Source organism: Anolis carolinensis, unplaced genomic scaffold (genome assembly GCF_035594765.1).
Source record: "Anolis carolinensis isolate JA03-04 unplaced genomic scaffold, rAnoCar3.1.pri scaffold_83, whole genome shotgun sequence".
Taxonomy (NCBI): Eukaryota; Metazoa; Chordata; class Lepidosauria; order Squamata; family Dactyloidae; genus Anolis; species Anolis carolinensis.
Genome location: NW_026943892.1, coordinates 6,595 through 19,352, shown reverse-complemented (window position 1 = coordinate 19,352; position 12,758 = coordinate 6,595). Strand labels below are relative to the sequence as shown.

General features: G+C 46.1%; 1 protein-coding gene across 1 annotated transcript; it reads right to left on the bottom strand.

The window, feature by feature from the left end:
* Nucleotides 1–5,691: 5,691 nt before the first annotated feature.
* On the bottom strand, nucleotides 5,692–12,062 carry LOC134295145 (zinc finger protein 501-like). Its single transcript, XM_062967031.1, has 2 exons — nucleotides 8,288–12,062; nucleotides 5,692–7,841 (listed from the first exon to the last, which is right to left on the bottom strand). Exons 1-2 carry the CDS (start codon nucleotides 8,343–8,345, stop codon nucleotides 6,400–6,402), a joined length of 1,500 nt encoding a protein of 499 aa, XP_062823101.1. The 5' UTR covers nucleotides 8,346–12,062; the 3' UTR covers nucleotides 5,692–6,399.
* Between the last annotated feature and the right edge of the window lie 696 nt (nucleotides 12,063–12,758).

Below are 12,758 nucleotides of genomic sequence, written 5' to 3'. Positions count from 1 at the left end.
GCCTTAGCTTCCAACAGTAAGCGACGGGCAACATCATGCAATGCAGCCATTTCCGTAGAGCGGTACACAGGGTCCGAAGAGACCACATTGGTCGACGGCGCCACACCTCCCCGTGGGTGAAAGCCATAAGTAAGCTCAAACGGCGTATGCTGACTAGACGTGTGCACCGCATTGTTGTAAGCAAATTCCGCCACCGGTAACCACTTCACCCAAGCCGTGGGTTGATCTAAACAAAAACAACGCAAATACTGCTCTAAGAGCCCATTAACCCGTTCCGACTGTCCATCCGTTTGCGGATGGAAGGCGGACGACACGTTTAACTTAGTCCCCAAGCACTCATGGAAATGTTTCCAAAAGCGTGACACAAATTGCGGAGCCCTATCGGAAATAATCACCTCGGGTGCTCCGTGCAAGCGATAGATGTGCTTTGTAAATAGTAAGGCCAACGTAGGGGCCGCCGGAATGGTTGAACAAGGAATAAAATGAGCCAGTTTACTAAATAAATCCACCACCACCCAAATACAAGTATAACCCCCAGACTTAGGCAAATCTGAAATGAAATCCATGGAAATGATTTGCCATGGCCTCTCCGGAACAGGTAAAGACGACAACAACCCTCTAGGGCGCCCAACAGGCGTCTTACTCTGCTGGCAAACGGCGCAACTGTCACAAAAGCGCAGAATGTCTTGCCGCATCTTTGGCCACCAGTAGCTCCTGGTGATAAGCTGTACGGTCTTGAACCTGCCAAAGTGCCCAGCCATGGGTTCGTCATGGTGGGCTCTAATCACCTCCAACCTGAGGGCCCCCACTGGTACGTAAATCTGCCCTCTACGCACCAATACCCCGTCTTGATCTTGGAGATGCGGCAGTATGGTACGGTTACCTGCTGAGAGCAGCATCAGTTGCTCCTGTGTCCACACATCATCTTTCTGAGCCTCAAGGATCTGATCATGTAACCCGAGCTCATTATCTACAACACACAGCGAGGCAGTAGGCAAGATGGTCTGACATACTACCTGCTCATTGGTCTTAAATTCTGGCTTGCGGGATAAAGCATCGGCCCGCAAGTTTGCCTTCCCCTCCACGAACTGCACCTTGAAGTTAAACCTGGAGAAAAACAAAGCCCAGCGGATTTGACGTTGGTTTAACTTCTTTGCTGTTTGCAAGTGCTCTAAGTTCTTATGATCAGACCTGACCACGATCTGGTGCCGTGCCCCTTCAAGCCAGTGCCGCCACACCTCAAACGCCACCTTAATCGCCAACAACTCTTTCTCCCATATGGTATAGTTCTGCTCGAAGGGTGTTAGTTGCCGCGAGTAAAATCCACAGGGACGCAAGGTCCCTGAGGAATCCTTCTGAGACAATACAGCCCCCAACGCGTAGCTAGAAGCGTCCGCTTCTACCACGAACGGTTTGTCAACATCAGGATGGGTTAGTATGTTGTCCGATTGAAAACTAGACTTAAGTTGTAGAAACGCCTCGTGAGCTTCCCGCCCCCACACAAATGGCTGTTTCTTGCGCAGAAGCTGCGTCAAAGGTACCGTGAGCTTTGCAAAATTCGGAATAAACTCCCGGTAGTAATTAGCGAAACCTAAGAACCTTTGTACATCCTTCTTAGTCTTCAGCTCCTGCCATGAGTTGACGGCGTCAACCTTATGTGGGTCCATTTTAAGTTCCCTACCTGACACTACATGACCTAGGAACTCCACTTCAGGCACATGAAAGACGCACTTGGAAGCCTTGGCGAAAAGCCCATTAGCCCGCAGTCGGTGCAGAACCTGCTTGACATGTTGACGATGTTCTTTCTCGTCCTTAGAAAAAATCAAGATATCATCCAAATAAATCACTAAAAATTGGTCAATTAGGTCCCTGAACACATCGTTCATGAACCTCTGGAAGACCGCAGGAGCATTACAAAGCCCAAAAGGCATGACTCGGAACTCGTGGCATCCGAAACACGTGTTAAATGCCGTCTTCCATTCATCCCCTTCCCGTATACGGATTAAGTTATAGGCCCCCCGCAGGTCAAGCTTGGTAAAGACCTTAGCCCCTTGCACCCTTGATAACAGTTCCGAGATTAAAGGGAGCGGGTACCTATCCCGAATGGTGTATTTGTTTAGGATCCGATAGTCGCAGACCAGCCTAAGTTCCCCAGTCTTTTTGGCTACAAAGAATACTGGTGCCGCAGTTGGAGAACTAGATGGGCGAATAAACCCCTTGGCTAAATTTTCATCTAGAAACTCCCGCAAAGCTTGCCTTTCCGGTACAGTCAAGGCATACAGCCTCCCTGCTGGCAGTTTCGCACCTTCTGCCAACTTGATGGCGCAATCATATGGCCTGTGCGGTGGTAATTTGTCCGCTTCTTTTTTACAAAATACATCAGAGAACTCCCCATACTCAGCAGGCACTCCCTCCATATCAGAATGAGTAACATTTAGAGTGCAACAATCCTGCCTCTTTAAAATCACTTTACGTGTTGCCCAATCTACTTGTGGGTTTACTACAGCTAGCCAATCCATCCCCAGGATCACATCATATCTAGGCAAACTCGTAATATCCCACACAAACGTTCCCGTTACTCCCTGCACCTCCCACGTTACTGCTGAGGTTTCCTGGTTAACCACCCCAGTCTCCAGCAGTCTCCCATCTGCTCCTTCCACCCACACGTCGCATGCTTTGCGCACCTTAGGAATGCCATGCTTCTTAGCAAACTCAATATCTACATAAGAGACCGTGGCCCCTGAGTCCAGCAGTGCCAGAGTAGAAACAAGTTCCCTTCCCCCAACAGATAATGTAATGGGTACGAAAACATGCTTCCTCCCCTCAGTTGACTGCTTGAGGAGCCCTAGTGCGTTGGACTCACGTCGCACTAGGGCTGGCCTTTTCCCGAAAGCTGGGAAGGTTTCACATTACAACTTTTGGCAAAATGCCCAGCATTCCCACAGTACAAACACAAGCCCAGCTGCCTCCTACGGCTCTTTTCCTCTGTAGACAGCTTTTTAAAGACCCCACGCTCCATGGGCTCTTCCCCCATCACCACAGGTGCCCTGGTTACATGCATGGGTGGCGCACACATTGCTTTTGAATGTTTACGAGCCTCGAACCTTGCGTCTAAACGCAGCACCTTAGCTACTAAGGCGTCCCAGCTTTCAGCCGGCTCCAAGCGTGCTAGTTCATCCTGGAGCATATCATTTAACCCGGCAGTAAATAAAAGCATGAATGCATTTTCCCCCCAATCCAGCTGATGGCGATACAGGTTAAACTTATTTAAGTAATCCAAAACAGTCCCCTTTCCCTGTTTCAACCGATACAGAGCCCACCCAGCGTTCTCCGTGCGGAGAGGATCCCCAAAAGTATCAGTTAACAACTTTTTGAAATTATTCAAATTGTCCTTGACTGGGTCATTTCCCAAAATTAAATTAGTAGCCCATTGTCCTGCGGGACCGGTCAACAAACTCAAAATAAAGGCCACCTTGCTAGTGTCTGTAGGAAAAGCATGAGCACTGAGCTGAGAAAAATAAAGCTCCACTTGTGCCAAAAAGGTTGGCAACTTGCACCTGGTTCCGTCAAAGCGTTCAGGAGTCAAAACATGTCCTTTCACGGCATGAGCTGTTTGGCTAGCGGTAACAGCCGTTTGCAATTGGTCTAATTTGGCTCTTAACTCATCCATCGTCTTCCTGACGGGTTTATTGCTGCAATAAACCTTTTATGGGCGTCGGGCAATCTGTCAAGGACAGAACGCCACAAGATTCAAAGTAACAGAGTTTATTAGATTACAGAACTCAAAAATGCCCGTAAAACACAAGGGCCAGGCAATTTTTGCCTTTAGGAGCAAAAAGGGACAAAAGTAAATGTTCAAAAGATAAACCGGATTAAACCGGAGTTTAATCCGGGTAAAAACAAACTGCTTTCTTCAGCCTGGGTATAAACAAAACGAAAGCCAAGGAACAAAAGATAAAGAATGCAACTAATTGGCAGCAGATTCCTCTCTGCTGCCAACACTGTGTTTAGAGTAACTTGCGTCGCTCCCACACACACACACAGCAGACAGGATTCCAACACGAACAAATCAGCCAGGGATTTTAGCAGTAGAGTAGACCAGTTCCGTTCCGTAGATCAAAGCCAGAAGCAGACGTTTGTAGTTTTTCCAAGTCCAAGAAGGGGGGAAGACAAGCCGTGGTCAGTTCAGTCCGAGTTCTCAAAGCAGGAGATGGCGTCCGTCAAGAAGACGACGGAAGGTCAAGCTAATAAGAGTAAGCACAGGTTTGCACAAACAAATGCCCACACAATCCCTCCCGCCGTCTGACCCTGGATTCCAATCAACTTACGTCTCAGCACAGGAAAGTACACAAGTCTTCAGGGAAGCGTCCCACACACACACGGATCCCAAGCGTTTGCCCAGATTACCTTGCCCGACGCAATTTGCAATTGCTCCCAAGCCCCATTTTATGCCAGTTACAAATCTTCATCACTGTCAGCTGTCCTCCTTAACCCGGGCGTTTCCTCATCACTTTCCTCGTCAGAGCTGGAACACCTCTGACTACGCCCAACAGCATCTCCAGCTGTGGATCCCGTCCCATCCCTCCAGCTAAGCCATGGGTCTAATCCTGAAGGTCCCCATTCATCTTCTGCCCCATCATGGCCAGTGGCCCCCAATTCCTCCCTTACCCGAGTCCAATCCATCTCATCCTCCTCTGAGCTAACCAGCCCTTCCTCCATTCTCTCCGTGAACCCCTCGAAAGATTCTTCGTCAGATGGTGCTGCAAATATGTCTCGCAGTCTTTTTCTCTCTCGCTCCTCGAGAGTATCCGACTCTCGAGGAGTCTTACGCCCACGCCTGTCAGAAACAGAGCCACGAGGCTCAATCATAACAAAAACAATTACAGTATGCATTCAAGTTCTTGAGGCATCAAATGAGACATATATTGTACTCTACTCAAGTCCATAACATATGATGGGCAAAGGAAAGGAAGGGAAGAGAAAGAAAAAGCAAGGAAAGAAGGCAAGAGAAAAGAAGGCAAAGGAAGGGAAGGGAAGAGAAAGAAAAAGGAAGGAAGGGCAAGAGAAAAGGCAAAGGGAAGGAAGGGAAGAGAAAAGGAAGGAAGGGCAAGAGAAAAGTAGACAAAGGAAGGGAAGGAAGGGAAGAGAAAAGGAAGGAAGGGCAAGAGAAAAGAAGGAAAAGGAAATGAAGTGAAGGGAAGAAAAAAGGAAAGAAGGGCAAGAGAAAAGGCAAAGGGGAGAAAAGGGAGGGAAGAGAAAAAGGATGGAAGAGGAAGAGAAAAGGCAGCAAAGGGCAGGATGGGAAGGGAAGAGAAAAAGGAAGGAATGAAGGGCAAGAGAAAAGAAGGCAAAGGAAGGGACAAGAAGACAAGGATTGAAGGAAAGAAGGAAGAAAGGGGAAGGAAGGGCAAGAGAAAAGAAAGCAAAGGAAGGGAAGCTTAGAAGGCAGACCGTATTTTAGTTCTTGCGAACCACTGGTAGTCCGTGGACCACTGGTTGAGAGCCACTGTCTGAAAGGGAAGGGGCTAACTCTGGATCCCTCCCATAACGGCCATTTACAATATTCAAGCTGACCAGTCCTGACTAAAGAGGAAAACAGAGGATGTGTCTGTAGGGGCACAACGTTCACAAACTGGACATTTAAACCAAGGTGGAAATGGAGCTGGAAACTAAGACCAGAAGAACAAGTGATGGAATCACTTATGGTTTATTTCTTTTCAGACGAGGTGACAAGACTTAACTTAATATTTAACTCTCTGAATGTCAGGATGCAAAAAGATCAGCATTCTCCAAGCTGTTCTTTTCACACCTGACTACAACAAATCGGATAAAGAAGACCATTTGGCTGGGAAGGCTGATTTATGACAGGGTCTGGTCTTCAAACGTGGGAAAGGACAAAAGGAAAGGGAGGTGTGAATGGAGAAGAAGAGACGTGAAGGGAGGAGGGAAGCAACCACCCAATATACTGAGGGGAAAGAGCGGAAGACGGGCAGTAGAAGCTTTGCGGCCATTTTGGCAAGGCGGATTCAATAAAGTTTTCCATGGCTACAAGCTGTGTGAGCCTATCTTTGTCTCCTACACCTTCCAGGAACTGACACTGAAGCAGTGGTCCTCAACCTGTGGGTCCCCGGGTGTTTTGGCCTACAACTCCCAGAAATCCCAGCCAGTTTACCAGCTGTTAGGCTTTACGGAAGTTGAAGGCCAAAACATCTGTGGACCCACAGGTTGAGAACCACTGCTCTGAAGGATTGTCACACAGAGCTTTCTTTCTGCTGCTCCAGAGAACAGACCTCCAACTTACAGGTTCAAATGACAAGAACGGGGACTTCACCAAATCTGACGCAGAACTTCTCAAAGGGTCCTGTTTGAAATCAGACATTTACCCACAATGGCTGTTTTTTAGCCAGTATGTATTCTCTGGTGCCGGTCAAGGGATGAACTCTGAGTAAAACATTTTCCACATTCATGGCATTTATATGGCTTCTCTCCTGTGTGGCTTCTTTTGTGTTTCACCAAGTCTGAACTGGCAGTAAAACATTTCCCACACTCCTGGCATTGGTATGGCTTCTCTCCTGTGTGGAGTCTTTTGTGTTTCACCAAGTCTGAACTGGCAGTAAAACATTTCCCACACTCCTGGCATTGGTATGGCTTCTCTCCTGTGTGGAGTCTTTTGTGGTTCATCAAGTTTGAACTGTCAGCAAAACATTTTCCACACTCCTGGCATTTGTATGGCTTCTCTCCTGTGTGGAGTCTTTTGTGGTTCATCAAGTTTGAACTGTCAGCAAAACATTTCCCACACTCCTGGCATTGGTATGGCTTCTCTCCTGTGTGGAGTCTTTTGTGTTTCACCAAGTCTGAACTGGCAGTAAAACATTTCCCACACTCCTGGCATTGGTATGGCTTCTCTCCTGTGTGGAGTCTTTTGTGGTTCATCAAGTTTGAACTGTCAGCAAAACATTTTCCACACTCCTGGCATTTGTATGGCTTCTCTCCTGTGTGGAGTCTTTTGTGGTTCATCAAGTTTGAACTGTCAGCAAAACATTTCCCACACTCCTGGCATTGGTATGGCTTCTCTCCTGTGTGGAGTCTTTTGTGTTTCACCAAGTCTGAACTGGCAGTAAAACATTTCCCACACTCCTGGCATTTGTATGGCTTCTCTCCTGTGTGGAGTCTTTTGTGGCTCGCCAAGTTTGAGCTGAAAGCAAAACATTTCCCACACTCTTGGCACTGGTATGGCTTCTCTCCTGTGTGGAGTCTTTTGTGCCTCACCAAGGCTGAACTGAAAGCAAAACATTTCCCACACTCCTGGCATTTGTATGGCTTCTCCCTGGTGTGGACTCTTTTGTGCCTCACCAAGGCTGAACTGAAAGCAAAACATTTCCCACACTCCTGGCATTTGTATGGCTTCTCCCTGGTGTGGACTCTTTTGTGGCTCAACAAGGCTGAACTTTCAGCAAAACATTTCCCACACTCCTGACATTGGTGTGGCTTCTCTCCTGTGTGGAGTCTTTTGAGCCTCACCAAGGCTGAACTGGAAGCAAAACACTTCCCACACTCTTGGCATCTGTATTGTTCCTGACCTGTGTGAAATTTCTTGTGTTTCACCACACATTTTGCAGATACTTTCCCTTTAAGATGGCTTTTCCCAACATCGAGTGTCTTGTGAAGCACAAGTGCCATATTTTGGGTAAAACACTGCCCACATACATTGCATTTGTCGGGCCTTTCTCTGGCAGAACCTCCATCTTCTCTGTGGGCTTGCTGGTCTCGACGAAAGGCCCAGTTGTGTCCCAAATGCTTCCTGTACTTGGTGCATACATGGCTCTTCTCCCCGTTATCTACTGTGAAGAAGAACATAAACAATCATTCCTCAGTGTGAGTGATAAGGAAGTGGGATAAGAAGTGGATTGAAATGATCCTTAAAACAATATAGACCTAGAAGAAACAAAGATATGCATGTTGTCCTTTCCCCTCCCCTTGTTCAGTGAAGATGGACCCTGGTTGTCTGCCTGGAGCCTCTAAGAGAGAGATGAGTAACATACGCTCCAGAGGCTCCCTGTTGCTCAGCCCAGCCCGGTTTTTTATTCCGTCTCCTTCTCTCTGGGGAATGGATGCCTTTTCCCTTCACATCCAAATGCTTGCCTTTTTCTCTAGCTTTAGACTTTACCAACTACCACCCATTTCACCATCCTTCCCTCCTTTTTCTTTCTCTCCCCCAATCCCAGTTCTCTCTTCCCATGCTCCCTTAAGGTTGGATTTTTCCGCTCCAACGTAGAAGATCCCATACCTAATTTCAGAGTAGAGCAGAGTCTCGATGATCCAACATAAACTGGCTGGCAGAACATTGGATAAGTGAAAATGTTGGAGAACAAGGAGGGATGAAGGAAAAGCCTATCAAAGGTCAAATTGCATTATGATTTTACAAATTAAGCACCAAAGATCATGTTCTACAACAAATTGACAGGAAAAGCAGTTCAATACATGGTAACATTATGGAGAAATCACTGTATTTACAAATTTAGCACCAAAACATAGCAATGTATTGAAAGCAGTGACTACAAAAATATTTACTACTAAAAACTTGACTATAAATATAGAATTGCATAAAACAACACTGTTGGAAGTTAAATCCATAAAAAGTTCAGTCTTGTCAAGATTTTTTAAAATCTGTGACCCTTGCCTGCTTTTCCAGCGATTGCCATTTCTCCGCTGCCAAGTCTCGCCATCTTTGCGAGATCAACTTATTCCATTTCTTCTATCCTTGCCGAGAATAGCTTCCTGCAATAGTTCCTTTTGAGCTCTTCCAAAACGCCCTGATCCATCGGTTGGCATATGACGGTTACATTCGGTGGCAGAAACATCGCCTTCATGTCCCCCTCTTGAAGCTCCTCTGCATCAGGGTGCGTCGGGGCATTGTCTAGCAACAAAACCGCTTTCCTGGGCAGGTAAATTTCCTTCAAAAATTCCTCCGTGGAAGGAACAAATTCCTTAGGGCTGGGCTGTAGCACAACTGGTAAATCAACAGCAGTAATAAGATCCACCAACCGAAAGGTGGCCAGTTCGAAGCCCGGTCGGGGGTGAGCGCTCGACCTCCAGCCCAGCTCACTGTTTACCTAAGCAGTTCGAAAACAGTTTACAAGCTGTAAATAGAGAAATGAGGTAACGCAAATTGTGGGGGAGGTATTTTAAAACACCATAAAGAACAAGACCAGAAATGCGGTGACCAAGAGGAAGGTGGAAGGAGGAAGTTCTGATGGCTCTTTGTCACAGAGAATGAAGCAACAGCACCCCTGTGACTGAATCTGAGCAGAACATCAGCCTCCAAGGCACCAAAAACCTGGACTTCAAGACTACGTACCTCCTTCTGTTTGTCTTATTCTGTTCTGTCCTGTCTCCAAACAGCATTGAATGGTTGCCGTGTATGTGTATTGTGATCCGCCCTGAGTCCCCTTGGGGAGATAGGATGGAATATAGTTATTATAATAATAATAGTCTTTTGAACATTTCACTGGTCATCAACAAACCTTTTTGATTGTAGTATTTAACAGGAAGAGCATTTTTTGAAACTGTTTTAAAGGCTCTTGGATTTTTGGGCTTCCCAATCATTGCGAGGTCCATTTTGTGGTTTGCTGTAGCACTGCTGCATGCTAACATTGTCAGCCTTTCTTTGCTGTGCTTTTAGCCAGGGGCTGCTGCTTCAGTTCTGGCTGCAAGACTCCTGCTCGGTAAAATTTTGCAATTGAGGCTGGTCTCGTCACAATCAAACATCTGATCACCCGTTAGGCTTTCAGTTTCAACAAAGTCTTGAATTTTTTTCCCCTTGAATTTCTTTCTTGAATGCCTCTATTTCTTGAAAATTTGATGACAGCTTCTCACCACAAACACTTAACTGATGGATTCCATAACGTTTCTTCCACCTGTCGAGCCAATGCTTGCTGTAAAATCTGATTCCCCTTCATTAAATTCTTTTTGAAAACGCAATACCTTTTGCTGTAAAATAGGCCCTGAAATACACACACCTTTGTCTCTCAGCTGCGTAAACCAAACATACAAAGCTTCAATAACTTTTTCATAGTCACATTTTTCATTGTTTTCCTCTCTTTCAGCACACCATCGGTAACTTTGGAGAACACCATTTTTCTATCTGCAATCGATTCCATTTCCATTCTCCTACTGCTACCCGTTCGACACCATAGTTGTTGGCTACCTTCTGCCTTGTCTCTCCTTTGTCCAGGTTTCTGCTCCATGGATCCAACGACCTTCTTTCTCTTTGTCGCCATACTCACGCAGAAGAAAGCACATGCACAGATCAGTGGCCCTCCTGGCAGGTGTCTGGTGCACAGAGAGACCCACTGTATGTTGCTGCCGAGAGAAACAGCCGTGGATCCCGGTGGGAGACAGACTGCGCCGGATGATACATGTCACGCTTACTTCAAACGACCAGCATGAACACAGACCAAAGGTAGCTGTTATCAAAACCAATCTTTATTGAAGAACACACGACTTTGGAAAAGTCGAGAATGACATAATGTTTACACACAATCATTTTTATCACCTTTGCTACAACGTCACACCACACGTAAATATCATCACCAAACCCCACCCCACATATCACATTACTACCACTACAACACCAACTATTCATTAAAGCTGTTTTGATTCTCACTCCAAAAGTTCCCATGCTCCGGTGCCAGGTGTCTGCATGAGCTATCGAGGAGTGCTTGTTGTTATGGCTCCAATTCCAGAGCTTGCAGACTCAGCTCTGGGAATTGGCCCCATGACAATACAGATACACTTCTCCCATCAACTGCCAAATGGGACTCTTACACTTTATGGAAGTTGGCTGTAAATATGAGTTCCAAAGGGATAGATTTGCCTGACAAAGCTGTGAACGTGCAAAACCGTGACAGTAAAGAAAAGGTGGAGAACAATGATGAAGGCAGAAAAGGGAACAAAAAAGGGATGTCTGTAGGACTCGGCCAGATAGAGTGGCATCCACGTAACATCCCACGTGAGAGAGAAGAGACGGCCTCCACACCATCCCAGTTTGGGAGGAAGGACAAGACTGGACCAGAGGAAAGAGCTGCTGATCCATCTGTTGTGATTCAACCCCACGCTGCTCAAGTCTGCAGTCCCCAATGAGAAACAGGGAGCTAGTTTCAGAACAGGCTGGGGGAATCCCTCCCCCTTGTCTCCTGATTGACAGTTGGGATGTATCTATTTGTTCTTTCTCTGTTTCTTTCTCTCTTTCTCTCATTCTGGTTAGTTTTGTAGAATAGTGCAAGATTTCTGACTTTTATATCTCCGTGTGTGCTGTGTGCATTGAGACCTCTCTCTGCTTGTGTCTCAGGAGAGATGTAGGGCTTGGAATTTTTCCCTCCCTTTTAAATCCGAGAAGAGATGGAAACAGAGAGTAGCTCAGACCCAGTCATTGACTATTAAGAAATGTAGTTAGTGTTTTTTGTAAACACTGGGCTGTATGGCCATGTTTTCTGGGCTGTATGGCTATGTTTCAGAAGTATTCTCTCCTGATGTTTGCCTGCATCTATGGCAGGCATCCTCAGAGGTTGTCAGGTATATGGGAAAAACAGATCTATAAACCTCACTAGCCTAATTTCCAATATACCTCCCACCTCTCAGGATACCTGCCATAAATACGGGCGAAACGTTAGGAGAGAGGGGGAACCAGGAAGACAGTTCCATCTTGTCTACTGTGCCATCAGTTGGAGGCCCAACTGATGCTCTGGGGCCCTCCCCCTAGTAACATGCTATGCTAATAATATAATATTTATTACATATATATAGTGTATATAATGTACAATATAAAATACAGTAATATATAATATATTTGAGAGAGGGGGAATATGCTTTGACTCCAGTTATGGTAATCTTCCCACTTGAGTCTGAATTGGCACTAATGTTATATTATTATTATTATTATTGTTGTTGTTGTTGTTGTTACTCTTATGTCACATATTTCTGACATAAGCCCTGCCTTACAGACCCTTAGTGACTGTGATGATTTAGGATAATACTGCCTTTTGAAACAGAAATCCCCATCAGTGAGGGAGCCTTACCGAGAGAGTCCACAATCCCATTCATCTCCTTCATGACCTGCTTGTGCAAGGCTTTCTGGTCCGGATTCAGGAGAACCCACTCCTCCAGGGAGAAATCCACAGCCACGTCCTCAAAGGCGATTGGGCCCTGGCGGAAGAAGAAAAGATTCCCTTCTCACATGGGAGCGATCAAGAAAAAGAATAACAAGAAATTCTTTAAAGTAGATTTACATTCCTGTTGGTTGTTTGACAGGGAAAGGGCCAAGGTCTCCATGCCACAGTTGTAAGCTTTGTAGAGATGACGGGTTGGTCAGTCAGAACCATTTCTTAATTGATACGTAGAATCAGAAATGGAATCTGAGCATGTTCCAGCCTTTATTGTGGTGCCCAGAACTGGACACAGTGTTGTTCCAGGTGAGGTCTCCCCAAAGCAGAAAGAAGGACACAATATTCCTTAGGATGGAGCCCAAAATCCCATTGTCTTTTCATCTGCTGCATCACATTGTTGGCTCATGTTCCACTTGTAGTCCTCTAACACTCCAAGATCCCATCATATGAATGACTGTCAAGCCAGGTGTCGCCCACCCTGTACCTGTGCATGGCATTTCTCTCCTGCCTAAGTGTACTACTCTACATATATTCTTGTTGACATTAAGTGGGTTAGTTTTGGCCCAGCTCTCCACCATGTTAAGGCCAGAATTT

Coding starts and splice junctions, on each gene's coding strand:
- LOC134295145 (XM_062967031.1), bottom strand. CDS start 8,345: ATGTTCTGCCAGCCAGTTTATGTTGGATCATCGAGACTCTGCTCTACT. Junction 7,842..8,287: donor CTGCTCTACTCTGAAATTAG/GTATGGGATCTT, acceptor TCTTCTTCACAG/TAGATAACGGGGAGAAGAGC.